This window comes from Phyllostomus discolor, chromosome X (genome assembly GCF_004126475.2).
Source record: "Phyllostomus discolor isolate MPI-MPIP mPhyDis1 chromosome X, mPhyDis1.pri.v3, whole genome shotgun sequence".
Taxonomy (NCBI): Eukaryota; Metazoa; Chordata; class Mammalia; order Chiroptera; family Phyllostomidae; genus Phyllostomus; species Phyllostomus discolor.
The window spans coordinates 49,182,394-49,196,079 of record NC_050198.1 but is presented as its reverse complement, the minus strand read 5'-3'; the positions used below and the strand labels follow the sequence as shown (position 1 = coordinate 49,196,079).

The 13,686-nt window shown below is 40.3% G+C and overlaps 1 protein-coding gene across 5 annotated transcripts in view; it reads right to left on the bottom strand.

Annotated features, from left to right (window-relative positions):
* The window catches only part of AMOT (angiomotin), a 65,569-nt gene that overhangs the window by 25,475 nt on the left and 26,408 nt on the right, over positions 1-13,686 (bottom strand). For all 5 annotated transcript variants that reach the window (XM_036017053.1, XM_036017052.1, XM_036017051.1 and 2 more), the window contains 3 exons: positions 10,469-10,613; positions 9,520-9,612; positions 6,898-7,043 (listed from right to left, as the gene is read on the bottom strand). In XM_036017053.1, coding sequence (XP_035872946.1) covers positions 6,898-7,043; positions 9,520-9,612; positions 10,469-10,613 — 384 coding nt within the window. The remainder of the gene's footprint in view (positions 1-6,897; positions 7,044-9,519; positions 9,613-10,468; positions 10,614-13,686) is intronic.

Below are 13,686 nucleotides of genomic sequence, written 5' to 3'. Positions count from 1 at the left end.
AAGAAAATCTTACTGTTTGAAGAGTATTTTGGATTAAACATATCAATGTCAATGCCTAGAATACCTTCCTTTAATGTTGAGAAACAAGGACACTAGTTATGGTAGTGCATGGATAGGTATGATGGCAGAAAATTATGTATCCGTAAAACCAAAGACAAGACAAATCAAGTGAGTAGAAGATATCTTAGAAATAATAGGAAATATTAGCCATAGACTGTTAATGGTGGAAATGGAGTAAACAATTTTAGTTTAGAGACTTAAGTAAAAGTGACAAAAGGGCTCAAGAAAATGTACTGCCACTAAGAGTTATCACTGTGATGCCTAAATCATCACCAGCCATTGTAGTTCATAAAAGGTTAACACTTGGGCCCCAGCTGGCATGGCTCAGTGGGTTGGGCATCGTCTTGCAAACAAATCAAAAGGTTACTGGTTTGATTCCTGGTTGGGGCCCTATCTTTTCTCTTCCCTTCTCCCTCTCCAAAATAAAAAATAAAAAATAAAAATGAAGAGAAAGAGAAAGAGAGAGAAAGAGAAAGAGAAAGAGAAGGAGGAGAAGGAGGAAGAGAGAGAAGAGAAGAGAAGAGAAGAGAAGAGAAGAGAAGACAAGACAAGACAAGACAAGACAAGACAAGACAAGACAGGACAAGACAAGACGGAAACAAAGAAAAGGTTAACACTTGAGCCCCTTTTTTCCAAATTTCTATGGTTGTCATTCTCACCTAAAGCTAAAGAACAAGACTCACTTATCTTTCTGCCAGCCCTTCCACATTCCACTCTGCTCCTTCCTGTGCACTTTGCTCAGTATAAGCAGCCCACTCACAGCATCTTTCCTCTTTGATCTTGCCAGGGCCCTTTTCCCACCATCCCTAAAACAATTACTCAAGTGGTGGTTCAGCTCTAGATCATAAGACAGAAGCCAGCCAAAAGCCTAGGCTGCCTTGAGTCTTGTGAGTGAATATGCCAGGCATCTGTTGAAACTCTCCAGAGAGGTCAAATTAGTGGAGGAAGGGGAAGGTCTTTTTGAATGGGAGAATACCACGGTTGCTGTAGGACACAAAGTTCTTTTGACTTGGAGTTTAATGAGCCTCCACTTCAATAGAACCTACGTGTCTCGAAAGATAAGGGCAAGGATGGAAAGGCACCATTTGCCTCAGCTGGCTGCCTATAGCATAGGCTGAAGATTGGTGGCAAGTCCTGGATCATAGTAACTCACAAAAAAAAAAGGTCTGCTCTTTAGTTGGACTGCTATCCCCTTCCCTGCAAGATACCTCCCTCCATGTCAGCAGACCAGGGTCCATGAGAGAATCTGTGCTGAATTTTGAAGAGAAAGCTGTGATTGCAGGAGAAAGTTTTCTGTAAGCCTGAGGCACCATTTTAATTGTAGAGCTTACAACACAGTGATAGAGTATCATGGGCAAGAGACTTAATAGGATTAGAAAAATGGAATGGATTTCAGAAGAAGCATCTATATTATGACTTTGTAGAGAGAAAGATAAATAAATGTGTGCATGGGTTCTCAAACCACTGAAGTAGGCATAATCTTTCCCTGACTACCTTATTAAAACTTTTAAATTTTTTAAATTTATTTATTTTTTGAGACTTCTGGCAAGATGGAGGCATAGGTGGACGCACCATACCTCCATGCACAACCAAGATTAGAACAACAGCAATTTAGAGCCAGAATAACACCCAGAACTGACAGAGAATTTATCTGAATGGAAGTCGGACAGCCAAGAAGTTGAAGTAGACCCATTCATCCAGACCGGTAGGAGGGGCTGAGAGGAGGAGCGGGCGTGGGTTGCAGTGCACGGAGATTGGGGAGAACTGGGTGCATAAGGCAACAGGGAGCGCGTAAGCCTTCCGGGACACAGCAGTGGACCCTGAGTACGCAAGCAGTGGCTGGCGGACCCAGTGAGGTGGCATTGTGGACCAGGGCAGAGCGTGCAACCCAGGATCCCAGAGAAGGGACTGAGATCCCAGGAGAACGGAGCTACCACCATTGTTCCCCCCCCCCCCGCCCCCACATACAATGTCATAATCTAGCGACTGGGGTGCCCAGCCCAGGTGAACATCTAAGGCTCCGCCCCTCACCGTAACAGGAGCTACCAGACTGGAGGAAAAAAAAAACTGGAGAGAAAGAGAGAAACATCTCCAACAGAAGAACAGATCAGTCCCACAGGACTCATCCCTTTGAGCGACCAAGAAATAGCCAATCTATCAGATGCACAGTTCAAAACACTGGTGATCAGGAAGCTCACGGAACTGATTGATTTTGGGTGCAAATTACATGAAAAAATGCAGGTTACCATAAAAGAGATGAAGGAAGATGCATGGAGAACCAATAGTGAAGGGAAGGAAACTGGGACTCAAAACAATAGAGTGGACCAGAAGGAAGAAAAAAACAACCAAGCAGGAAAGAATGAAGAAATAAGAATTCAAAAAAAAATGAGGAGAAGCTTAGGAACCTCCAGGACATCTTTAAACATTCCAACATCCGAATTATAGGGGTACCAGAAGGGGAAGAGGAAAAGCAACAGATTGAGCACGTATTTGAACAAATAATAAAGGAGAACTTCCCTACTCTGGCAAAGGAAATAGACTTCCAGGAAGCCCAGAGAGTCCCAAAGAAGTTGGAGCCAGAGAGGAACACACCAAGGCACATCATCATTACATTAGCCAAGGTAAAAATTAATGAGAGAATCCTAGAAACAGCAAGAGATAAGGGGACAGTCACCTACAAAGGATTTCCCATCAGACTGTCAGCTGATTTCTCAAAAGAGACCTTACAGGCAAGAAGGGGCTGGAAAGAAATATTCCAAGTCACAAAAGACAAGGACCTACATCCCAGATTGCTCTATCCAGCAAAGCTCTCATTTAGAATGGAAGGGCAGATAAAGTGCTTCTCAGATAAGGTCAATTTAAAGGAGTTCATCATCACCAAGCCCTTATTTTATGAAATGTTAAAGGGACTTATCTAAGAAAAGAAGATAAAGAAAAAACATGTATAGTAAAATGACAGCAAACTCACAATTATTAACAACCACACCTAAAGCAAAACCAAAAGAAACTAAACAAACAACTAGAACAGGAACAGAACCACAGAAATGGAAAACACATGGAGGGTTGGACAACAGGGGAGTGGGAGGAGGAGAGAGGGGGAAAAGGTACAGAGAATAAGTAGCATAGAATGTAGGTTGAAAATAGCTAGGGGGAGGGTAAGAATAGTATGGGAAATGTGGAAGCTAAAGAAATTATAAGTATGACACATGGACATGACTAAAGGGGGGGGTATGGGTGGGAGAGGGTGTACAGGGTGGAGGGGAGTGAAGGGGGGAAAATGGGACAACTGTAATAGCATAACCAATAAAATATATTTTAAAAATTTATTTATTTTTTAGAAAGAGGGGAGGGGGGGAAAAGAGAGGGTAATATTGATATGAGATAAACATCGATTGGTTGCCTCTCGTATGTGCCCCAAACAGAGACTGAACCCTCAACATAGGCATGTGCCCTGACCAGGAATCAAACAGGCAACTTTATCCTTTGAAGGATGATGCCCCACCAACTGAGCCATACCAGTCAGGACTATCTTTTTAAAATTAAGATATAACTGATATATAACATTATATTAGTTTCAGTTGCACAATACAATGACTTGACATATATATTAATCTGAACATCTTGCCACAGTGCACAGTAGTTACTTGAGTTACTTTGTACTTAGGCTAACAAAATATTCCCTAGACAAAAGGCTTAGTTTACATAAATTCCCCTATTTAATATTTTCTTTTTTTTTGGGGGGGGGGTGAGGATTTTTTTTTTATTTCTTTTATTTCAATCATTGTTCAAGTACAGTTTTCTCCCCCCTACTCCCGTTCCAGCCCCTCCACCATTTTCTAAGTAGACTAATGAGGGTTTTTTTGGAAGAACTTGTAAGAAAAAATTACACTGTCATTTATAAACCATAACCAAACTATCGGTTTACATGAGACATAGGCAGTGATCTGATATATCCCTCTGCCTTCAAACATGACTTGACTTGAGCCATCTCAAAGAGCAGGATACATTTTTCTATTCATAATGCCCTTCTTGATTTAGAAATCTACTAATTTTGTTAAGGAATCAAAGTGAAGACCCCTTACTACATTAGTTCTAGAGCTACCTATTCACCTTAAATACCTCCTTAATGTTCCATACTTAAAAATTTACCCCAGGAACAACAAGCCCTAATGGGGGCCGAGTCACAGCAGAAAAGCAAAATGTCAAAGAACTAATACCAATTCTGAGGAAACCTTGCTCTCAAAAGCTGCTAAAACAAAAGAGGAAATAAGAATCATTGTATTTTCCCTGCATCATAGTTTCAAGCTTCTTTATGTGCTAGAGGTGATGTGACTTGAGAGTCTTGAAGACATTACATGGCCTCTGTTTCTGCATTCTCTCAGGAAGAAGGCTATCATCCTGTTCTACCCATCAAATGATGTACCTCCTTTAACAACAGCAACTCAGAATTTCCCAACAACTAGATTGCATGAAAAAGTACAAATTGGCTGAAGACTAAAATATAACAATTAATTAGCTTATTTGAGATATCTGGCCACTATATTCAATCCTAGGCCAATATTTAGGATTTCTTCTTAAAATTATAAATTGTACATTTATATATTTGGGGACAGGGCCATGGAAAACTAAAAAATTGCTGGAACAAATGCCCAGAAAAGCCTAGAAGTTGGCATAAAAGCAGAAATGCATTTCAGGCAACGGGTGCAGGGAGAGCTGCACAGTAGGAACTACAGATTAACATACTCTCTATACGTGTATATTATTTTCATAATTAATAATCAGTTACAATTGAGCCCTCAAACAATGCACGCCAACATGGTTAAAGAGTCTTTGTCCCCATTTTCTCCAACTACTTGGGTGCCCTTCCTGGAGGAGCAGAGTGAGGTTGTTTCATACACCTCAACCTCAGAGCAGTTGGAATAAGCTTCTTATAGTCTGTTGAAAAAGAAGGGCACAATGGGTAAAGCAATTTTTTAAAATTCAAAGAAGCAAAGGTTACTAAATCTGAACAAGTGCCCACATTTTCTTTTTGGGAATGGAACCAAAGGATGATTCAGACAGGGAAACAGGCAGCAGAGTCTAGGGAATGAAGAGTCATGAAATTCCAGTTTTATTCCTGGCTCTACCCAAAACTTGCCATGTGACCAGCAGCAAGCTACTTCTCTTCAGCAGGTCTGTCAGTTTTCCCCTCTCTAAAAGAATACAGTCTTATTCTCATCCTATAATTTATTTACTCTGTGATTTCCTTGCAAAAACAGGGTGGAAGGGAACATATGAGGTGTACCAAATGGCTAAAGGGTGTGCTAAGCTCCCTAGATTTGGACACAAGGAATATATAAGTACTCCTCATTTACAATAAAGCATCTTAATGATATTTCTGATGTAGACAAGTCATGAAGCAGGACATTAGCCTGATTTTACACAACTTGAAATTTAACAAGCAATTCAAGTAAAAGGACATCATAGGTTAGATAGTATTACCTACTAGAACAGTATAAACCCATAACCCAGCTCCAACAAGCATTTTAATACCCAAGAAAGGAAGCAAAGTATATCTGTAAGTCAGGATAGTTCTAGAAACTAGAACCATTCTTACTCAGAGTGAGAGGAAACAGGCAATGAGTGAAGGTAAGAAAGATAACTCACATACAATAGCCAGAATGCTGAGGGCTTGTTCACTAAACACTTTGGTCTCAAATTTATATAACTTTCAACTTGTTTTAATGGGGGCTTTTTCTCTTAAAACAATTCAAATTTTAGAATAGATAAGTCAGTGAGATATGAAATTTTGTTTATGAAGTTATACTTTAGCACCTTTTTTTTTTTGCTGGAACACACCCATGCCCTGAAGTGTAAAACATCTAGGAGTCAGCAGTACTCTAATACAATGACAACTAACATCCAGAATCAATTAATAACAAGCCAGTAGCAAAGCTCTCTGTATTTCACACAAACACAGCTTATTGTTGAAATTAAGTAACATCTACATCGAGACTAATCAGATATATATTAATCATATGTTTAGTAGTTTGGGGGCCCTTGCATTTGTCAAGGGAAGGATCCAGCGTTGCACACAAATAAGTGACGACTTCACCCCACCACATACCTACATTCCAGAACCTAGCCAGTAAAAGCCAGGACCCATCTTTTGGCTTGCCATAAAATGTAAACTGTCCCTGGGTACCATCCTGTCTGAGACCCTCCAGATTGCTTTTATCCTAAAATCAATCTGTAAAATGAGTCCAACAACAAGAGGAAGAGTCATCAAGATTCATTTTTCACCTGAGGGAACCAACATCCCACTGAGCATGGGGAAACAAGGGCCATTCTAATTTCAAGACCATTGGAGTACTTTATTTTATTTATGTATTTATTTCAATTATTTTATTGTTGTCAAGTACAGTTGCCTGCATTTACCCCCCACCACTGCAGTACTTTAAATTATATGAAATAATTTTCTAGCCCATCCAAAATAAAGTCCTGTAAGGGCAGATATGTGTGTGTATGTGTGTGTGAGTGTATCAGAGGTCACAGGCTAAGGCAGGGCTAGGTACACAGTAAGAACTTAGGGGGAGGTTGTTAACTTATTATACGAATGAGCAAATGGAAACTGCTCCTTCACTGTGGTGATTTTCTATTCTGGAGTAAAAGGAAGAAACTTGTGGAAAAAAAGAAATCAAAAGCCACACACATCAGCATAGATATAACTAGAAGTATCAAATGATACTTTTCTGGTGGGGGACTATGCAACTGCTAGTTCAACAAAATTGGGAGCCCTCGGTGCCCTTGATTTCCCAACTCTTCCACTATCAGGCTATCTGAGGAAACAACACATACCTCTTCCTCAAGCTTTACCACCTTGGCCTGGGCGTTGCTTAGGGCCTGGTCTCGGATTTCGATGTGCCGCCTTTGGTCCTCGTTGGTAGAGCGGGCAGTGGCCAACTCTGCTTCAAGCTTTTCCTTCTCCCGCTGGCTTTCCTTATCTATCAGGACATGAAATACCAACACTGGCATTCTAAATCTGGCTCAAAACCTTACCTGAGTATAACTGTCAAGCATATCCATTACTAAATATTCTTGTGCTCTAACACATAGCTAAATGAACCAGGAAACCAAGATCGCTGGCTCTACCACTAACTTATTTTATAAATTAAGAATAGTCACTTAACAGTGGTTGTTGTGCAAAAGCAATGAGAAAGTAGCTATAAAGACTGTTACAAGTATTTCACAAAGGAGAATAGACATACTCATCAGAAGAACAAGTAGGCTTCTCTAATCAATTTTATATCTTCAAATGGTCATGTATTGGCAAAAGACCAATTAAAGCACTCCCTCTCAATTCCCCCATTGCTTCTTCATGAAAGTACATTAAATCAATCTAAAAATTATATTTCATAAAATGCATAAAGCCTCAAATCCCACCTTAATTCACTAACATTTTTTAACTAAGATCCATCCATAAGTGCATTGTATCTACAGATGACCATAAAGTTATTCTCCATGCTTTTCTAGGCCTCTCCCCTTCTAACTAGGATAGACCTTGTACCAGAAACTTGAACGAGCAGTTTTGATTCTCATTTGGAGGTAGAGTATTCCCTCTTCTTGAGACATTAATACTTGAGTTTTTAGGAGAAACTTTAATAGGGCAGCCTCGCCTTCCTGCCCACTCTGACTTTACATATCTATTCAGGTATAGCTCGGCAAAAATGAATATTTGTTGAATACTTAGTGCATATCAGGTATTGATATGAACTTATTCCTCAAAACAACCATATAAGGAAGATATTATTATTCTCTATTTTGCATATGAGAAAACAGAGACGCAGAAGACTTGAGTAACTTGCAAAAGGTCCCACAACTGGTAAAATAAGTAGTAGAGACCATACTTAAGTCCAAGCTCCTCTAATCTCTTTCTACTGTACAGTAGTTTGAGCACACTCCTCAGGGAGGCTTTTCAAGAGGGTTTTCTTGGCTCCTGCCACAGTTACTACTGAAAGCAAAGTCCAGAGGCAATAGAAATTAAAGGGCCACAATTCATGACCTCTTCTGTGCCTATGAGGTAGAGCCCACTTTTCCCTTCTAGAACCATTTAACACTTTTTCACTCTGCTGTTAGTACAGTTTGATCTGCTACATTACCACATTTTATAAATTAGTAGCAGAGTTACCAGAACACCTGAAATAACTACTCCACATAGGGAGGTATGTTGACTAACAGATCCAGCCCAAGAATCCATACATTTTTTTTGTTTTATTTTGTTTTGTTTCATTTTGTCCTGGGAGGCTGCCACCCTTTCTACCAATGAACTAGCTTCCAGGATAACTGACACCAGAAAAGCAACTTCACAACAATTTACACTAGGCACTGATGACACCAGAAAAAACTACATTCCTTCCTCTAAGACATACTAACAATAGAACAGGAGGTTTAGGGAAATAAGAAAGAAACTGCCCCAGTTCTGAAGCCAGAGCACAATGGAACAACCCAAAAAGGGAAGGCAGTATTACAAGTGAAGATCAAACAAACTTGTAAAAGCTGACTGTAAGCTACATGGAATGACTTGAAAGGGCCATGGATAGGCCCAGCAAAGATAGAGCCTGACAAGTCCCACCAAGAACTACTCCATCTGGGAGCCATACTAGGGAGGCTGAGGGCAGAGGACACCTACTAAGGGCATCTGCACAAGTGGGGGTAGTTCATGTTTCCTCTGAACTCATTCTCTCTATGGACTCAATCCACTGTGTAGTTTTTATTGCTTGTTTTATAGTGGCAATTGGAAAGAATGAAACATTGTCTAACTGGGTGGAGTCCATTAGGGAATGATAAAGAAGAGATTAATTCATTGTTCTGGTCTTAGGAGTATTTCCACACAAAGGAAAAAACACTATTATAAAGAAGACATAGTTCTGCAATCCCCCATACCCTCCAACTCTGTAAACAGAGTCAATAGTTCAAGCCACAGCAGTGTTCTTCCTCTAGCTACCCTTGTAGCCCACCAAGGAGTAATGATATGATAATACAAGGTGTTTTCACTAAGAGGGTTCCAGGAGCAGGTTAGGTATGCAAACAGTAACCATCAGTCCTGTGTGCTAATCCCATCTCTACCACAGCCAGCACATGGAGCCTTCAACAACAAATCCTGTCAACATTAAAGGACCCCATGGTCACTAAGGTCCTTTTCAGCTACCCATGACAAAAGCATGGATTTCAAGAGATTTCTCTGGTTTAATTAAAAAAAGAAGCCATGTGGATGTGACTAGATGTTGTAGCAAGTAGCTTTCTTGGCCTAGATAGTAAAGAACAAATTCTCCCAACTTCATGCCTGAACAGGAAAAAATATTCCCTAGATGAAATTCACTCTGTCCTGGCTGCTCTAGGCTAAATAGAACTGTGTGACCTTTTCCCACAGCTCATTCCCATCCACATACTAATGCCAGCTGCTAAAACTTTCAGACTTACTTTTTGCAAAGAGATGAGAGATGGTTTTTCTGGTATCCTCTGTCCCCTCATATTCCTTCTCTGCAAGCTGCTTGTTGGCAGTCTCTAGACGCTCTGTGGAATTGAGACAATCAGCAGAGCCCCATATACTAATTTCCATGCACATGCTGTTGGCCCTTTCAATATTGATCTTGGGCAAAACAAGCCTTCTTCTTCTTGTTACACAAAAAATGGATAACATAGACATAGGTTTGCAAATGTGGATCGCCAAACAATACTAGACCTCTTCCATGCCTATAGCAAAGAAAGAGGAGTTGAGTACTTAACAATTTCACTCCTTGCTAATAAAACCTAAGTGCAGAATTCTAAATTTCAACAAAAGAATCAATCCTGGAATATATATTTTTCATTCACCTGGAGAAAAACATCAAAGTTATTCAGTATAAAGTCTTTAAAATCATGTAATGTCAAAGCTGCAAGGGGACCATAGGCAGCATCTAGTTCAGATCCCTTATTTTATAGATAAGATAACCTAAAATCAAAGGTAGAAAATAGTACCTCCAAGGTCAAAGTCATCAGTTTTTAAGGGATTTGAAAGTGTTATTTCTCAACATTTTCAATCTTACTATGTTAAGGTAAAAATACAAGGTGGGAGTCCTAGAAACAATGTAAGATAAGACCAGCCTCTGTAAAAGCTATAAAGTAAGAGAGGCAGTACCAATTATGGCGGTGAACCAGGTGGGTCCAAAAGTCCTAGGCTGGGTACCATCTGTTAACACATCAGCTCTTCCCACTTTGATTAAGCAAACTTGGGACCAAGTGCTATTGTAGTCACAAAAATCTGGCCTGGTGTGTGCCCTATAATTTACTAATCATACTAGTAGGCTGAACAAACCTAACAGCCTCAATGTATGCTCCATAGCCCTTCCCTTTACCATCTTGACTTATGCTTCAGAATTAATTCCCTCACCTCTCAGGTCCCTGTTGAAGTCATGCATTCTCCGAATCTCCCCCTCAAGCTTGTTTCTCATGGCTTTCTCCAGGGCTTCTCTTTTGGAGGATGACTTTACAAGATTCTCATATGCTTCTGAGACACGCTGGATTTCTGTCTCCACCTGAAAAAAAAGACAAGATAGTGCGAGTGGTTGGAGCAATGGAAAAAAAAATGGTCTGAAAACACATGCAAATCAATGACAGCTTTGCCCAGGGCTTTTTAGATGGCCAGGAGGCAGAACACTAATAAGAAAAGTTTCCCAGAAGGATTTCAAAATTCAACCTTCAGCTCAGTAATTATCTCACTGGGTCAGGACAGTTCCTCAGGTTAAAAACAAATACAGTTTCTGCCTTCAGAGAAGCTGGTAGGAGAGAATAAATTTCATAAATATAGTTATAAATGATTTTCATATCTTAGTAAGAATTGTTTAATTTTGAAAATAATAATGTATATAGTATATAATTAATGTTATCCTAGAGCACTTAAAGGGCTTTCAGATTTATTTCAATTTACCCTGATAGCTGTCTTCACAAGAATACCTATCCCCACTTAAGCAGAGAGGAGTTACATTGCCTTTCCCAGTATGAAGTTAGTGGCAGAAGCAAACCGTAGAAACTCTAAGCTTCAGACTCATAAAATAGTTCAGTTCAATTTTAAAAAAATTACCAAGGGCCAAATATTTAGAAAAAATCTTTAAGACGCTGTGGGTGCGTAAACAAGAGTGAGAACATTATCATTGCCCTCAAGGAGCTTTTGAGTTAATTAAGTAAAAGAATACAGGGAAAGAGACATTATTAAGAAAAGTAGGTGTAGTCCTATAAAGTGCAGGGGAGGAAGAGGTTATTCCTAGTTGGGGGTGAAGGAACAAGAGGACAATGTCAGAGAGAAGGTGGCATTTAGAATCAGATCCTAAGAGCTGCATCAAGTTTCAGTGAGCAGAGGTGGAGGAAGAGTATTTTATTCTGAATTTACGAATGCATTCCCAGAATGACCAGTACTCCTATTTGTCTGGACACTGTAGGGTACACAGAGGGAAGCTGATGAGATCTGGCTGCACAGATAGACTGGAGTCAGATCATCAAAGGACCTTAATGCCAGGCATTTGACCTTTACTCCATAGTCAGTGGGAAACCAGCACAGATTTTTGAACAAAAATGCATGGAGTTGTATTTTATGACACTCCTAAAAATCTTGTAAATGGGAAAAAAAACACAAAAAATCAAAGGCAAAGAAAAGATTTTGCCATGAATCAGCCCAAAACAAGAAGAAAATAAGAAATTTGACTCCAAAGTCTTTCTGGAACCAATATAGTTTCATTGCACATATAATAAAATAACCATAGAGATATTTGCATATAATTTGTATAAGACAAATAAACCCCATGGTCTATTAAGCAATTTTCAGATTAAATTAGATTCTTGCAAACATTCTGCATTCCCTCTCAGTTTTCCACTATCCTCCTTAACAAAGCTCAGGGTACTTTATGGGGAGACATATCAGGTCCCCAGTGGGAGACCTGAGGAAAGGTGGGTTTACCAAACAACTCAGATTCCAGCTGCCCTTGCTCCAAAATTATGCCTGATGCAGGACTGACTGCAAACAAATGAGGCTTACACCACAGAAAAGAGCAGACTTGAGAGTGTTTTTCTCCTTGCAGATGGCACCAAGATAGCAGCACAGACGGGGAAAACTGGTGAGTGACATTTAGCGACATGATCTGCAAGGCTTGAGCCTCATAAAGCTTCTGCGTGATATTCAAGTGCTCAGTAGAGAAAACAAACATTTCCATTTGAAAGAGCAGCTTGGTGTTGGTCTACTCTGGGTAGCCTTTAGAATACAAGGCTTTCCAGTTCCCCACAGAATGCCACACCTGGAAGGCAGTCCCTCCACTCACATTGTTTAGAGTACTATGTCAAGATCTTATACTAATCCTTCCCCTACCCTCCTGTGTAAATACTATACCCTCCAAAAGGGCAAGTTCTACCCCTGTCAACAGAACCTTCCAGGAAAAGAAGTCACAGAAGGGACTATCCTCTAGTTTGCTCAGCATGATGGTCAGGGCAGGGGAGAGGGAGGGTGGTGGTGAATTTACAGACTTATTCTATTTATTTATATCCCTCATAAACTTTGTGCCTCCTTATTTGTTCTAACTCCATCTAGTATTTACCTCATTCTCCCCACTTTCTTATCCTCTTCTACCTAACCTGTGCCTCTCATCCACTGCAGTACTGGGTTGGCCTTCACTTACCCTAACACTCAAGCTGTTCTAATTATACTCGGTTGAGGCATCTTTCCCCATACTTGGGAATAAACAACATAAATGTTATTCTGCTCCTCTTCCTGTCACCCTTCCTCTCCCTCAAAAAAATTCACCTGAGATCCTTTGGTGAAGAGAGCCTATAGACAATCTGAGTCCATCCTTCAGTTATTGCATCAAAGATGTGGCTGGGGTCACCCTGAATACAGAGTTTGGGGAAGGTATCAACTATTAAACCTAATCAGCCAAACTGTGCCAGTCTGCCACTAATATGTGAATATGATCCATTTAGTGAATCAGTGTGACAGGGGTGATGGGTTTTATAATTAAATGAGTGAAGGGAGAAAATTTTAAATTGAAAGAAAAGCCATTGAGAAACAGTTCTCATTTAACCCCAACAACCCCGATCCTGATTTGGGAACATTGTTGGTAAGTGTTTTTACTACATAAATATACTTAGCTTATGGTAAGTCCTCCTCTCTCCTTTAGGACCCAGATTTGGTGTTTACAAATTTTCAGCTTCATTCAGACCCCTGAAATTTCCACTTGTGGGTATCTCCTAAGGACAGAGTTGCTGAACAATACCAAGCAACCTTCCCTCCCTCCCCTCCTCTCCCCTCGATGAACAGTTCACATTTTGTCTGAGATCAAACCACATGGGCTCTACAATGACAAAAGCTGCAAAGAGGCAGCTAAAGGCATAACCCTATTCACCAACAGCCCCTGGAAGCCAAGAGCTAAAGGTTCCTAGCTTAGGGCATTCAAGAGATAAAAACCCAGTTGCAGGAGACAGGAGGGGCCCAGGAAAAAATGGGAACTGGAGACAGTCATTCCTTTTTCTACTTCCTCAGCCTAGGGCTGTCACCTGTCACCCAGCTGTGGTATGAAGCCCCTCCTCACCCCACACACACCAGAGAAAGAGAGCAGATGTTGACTT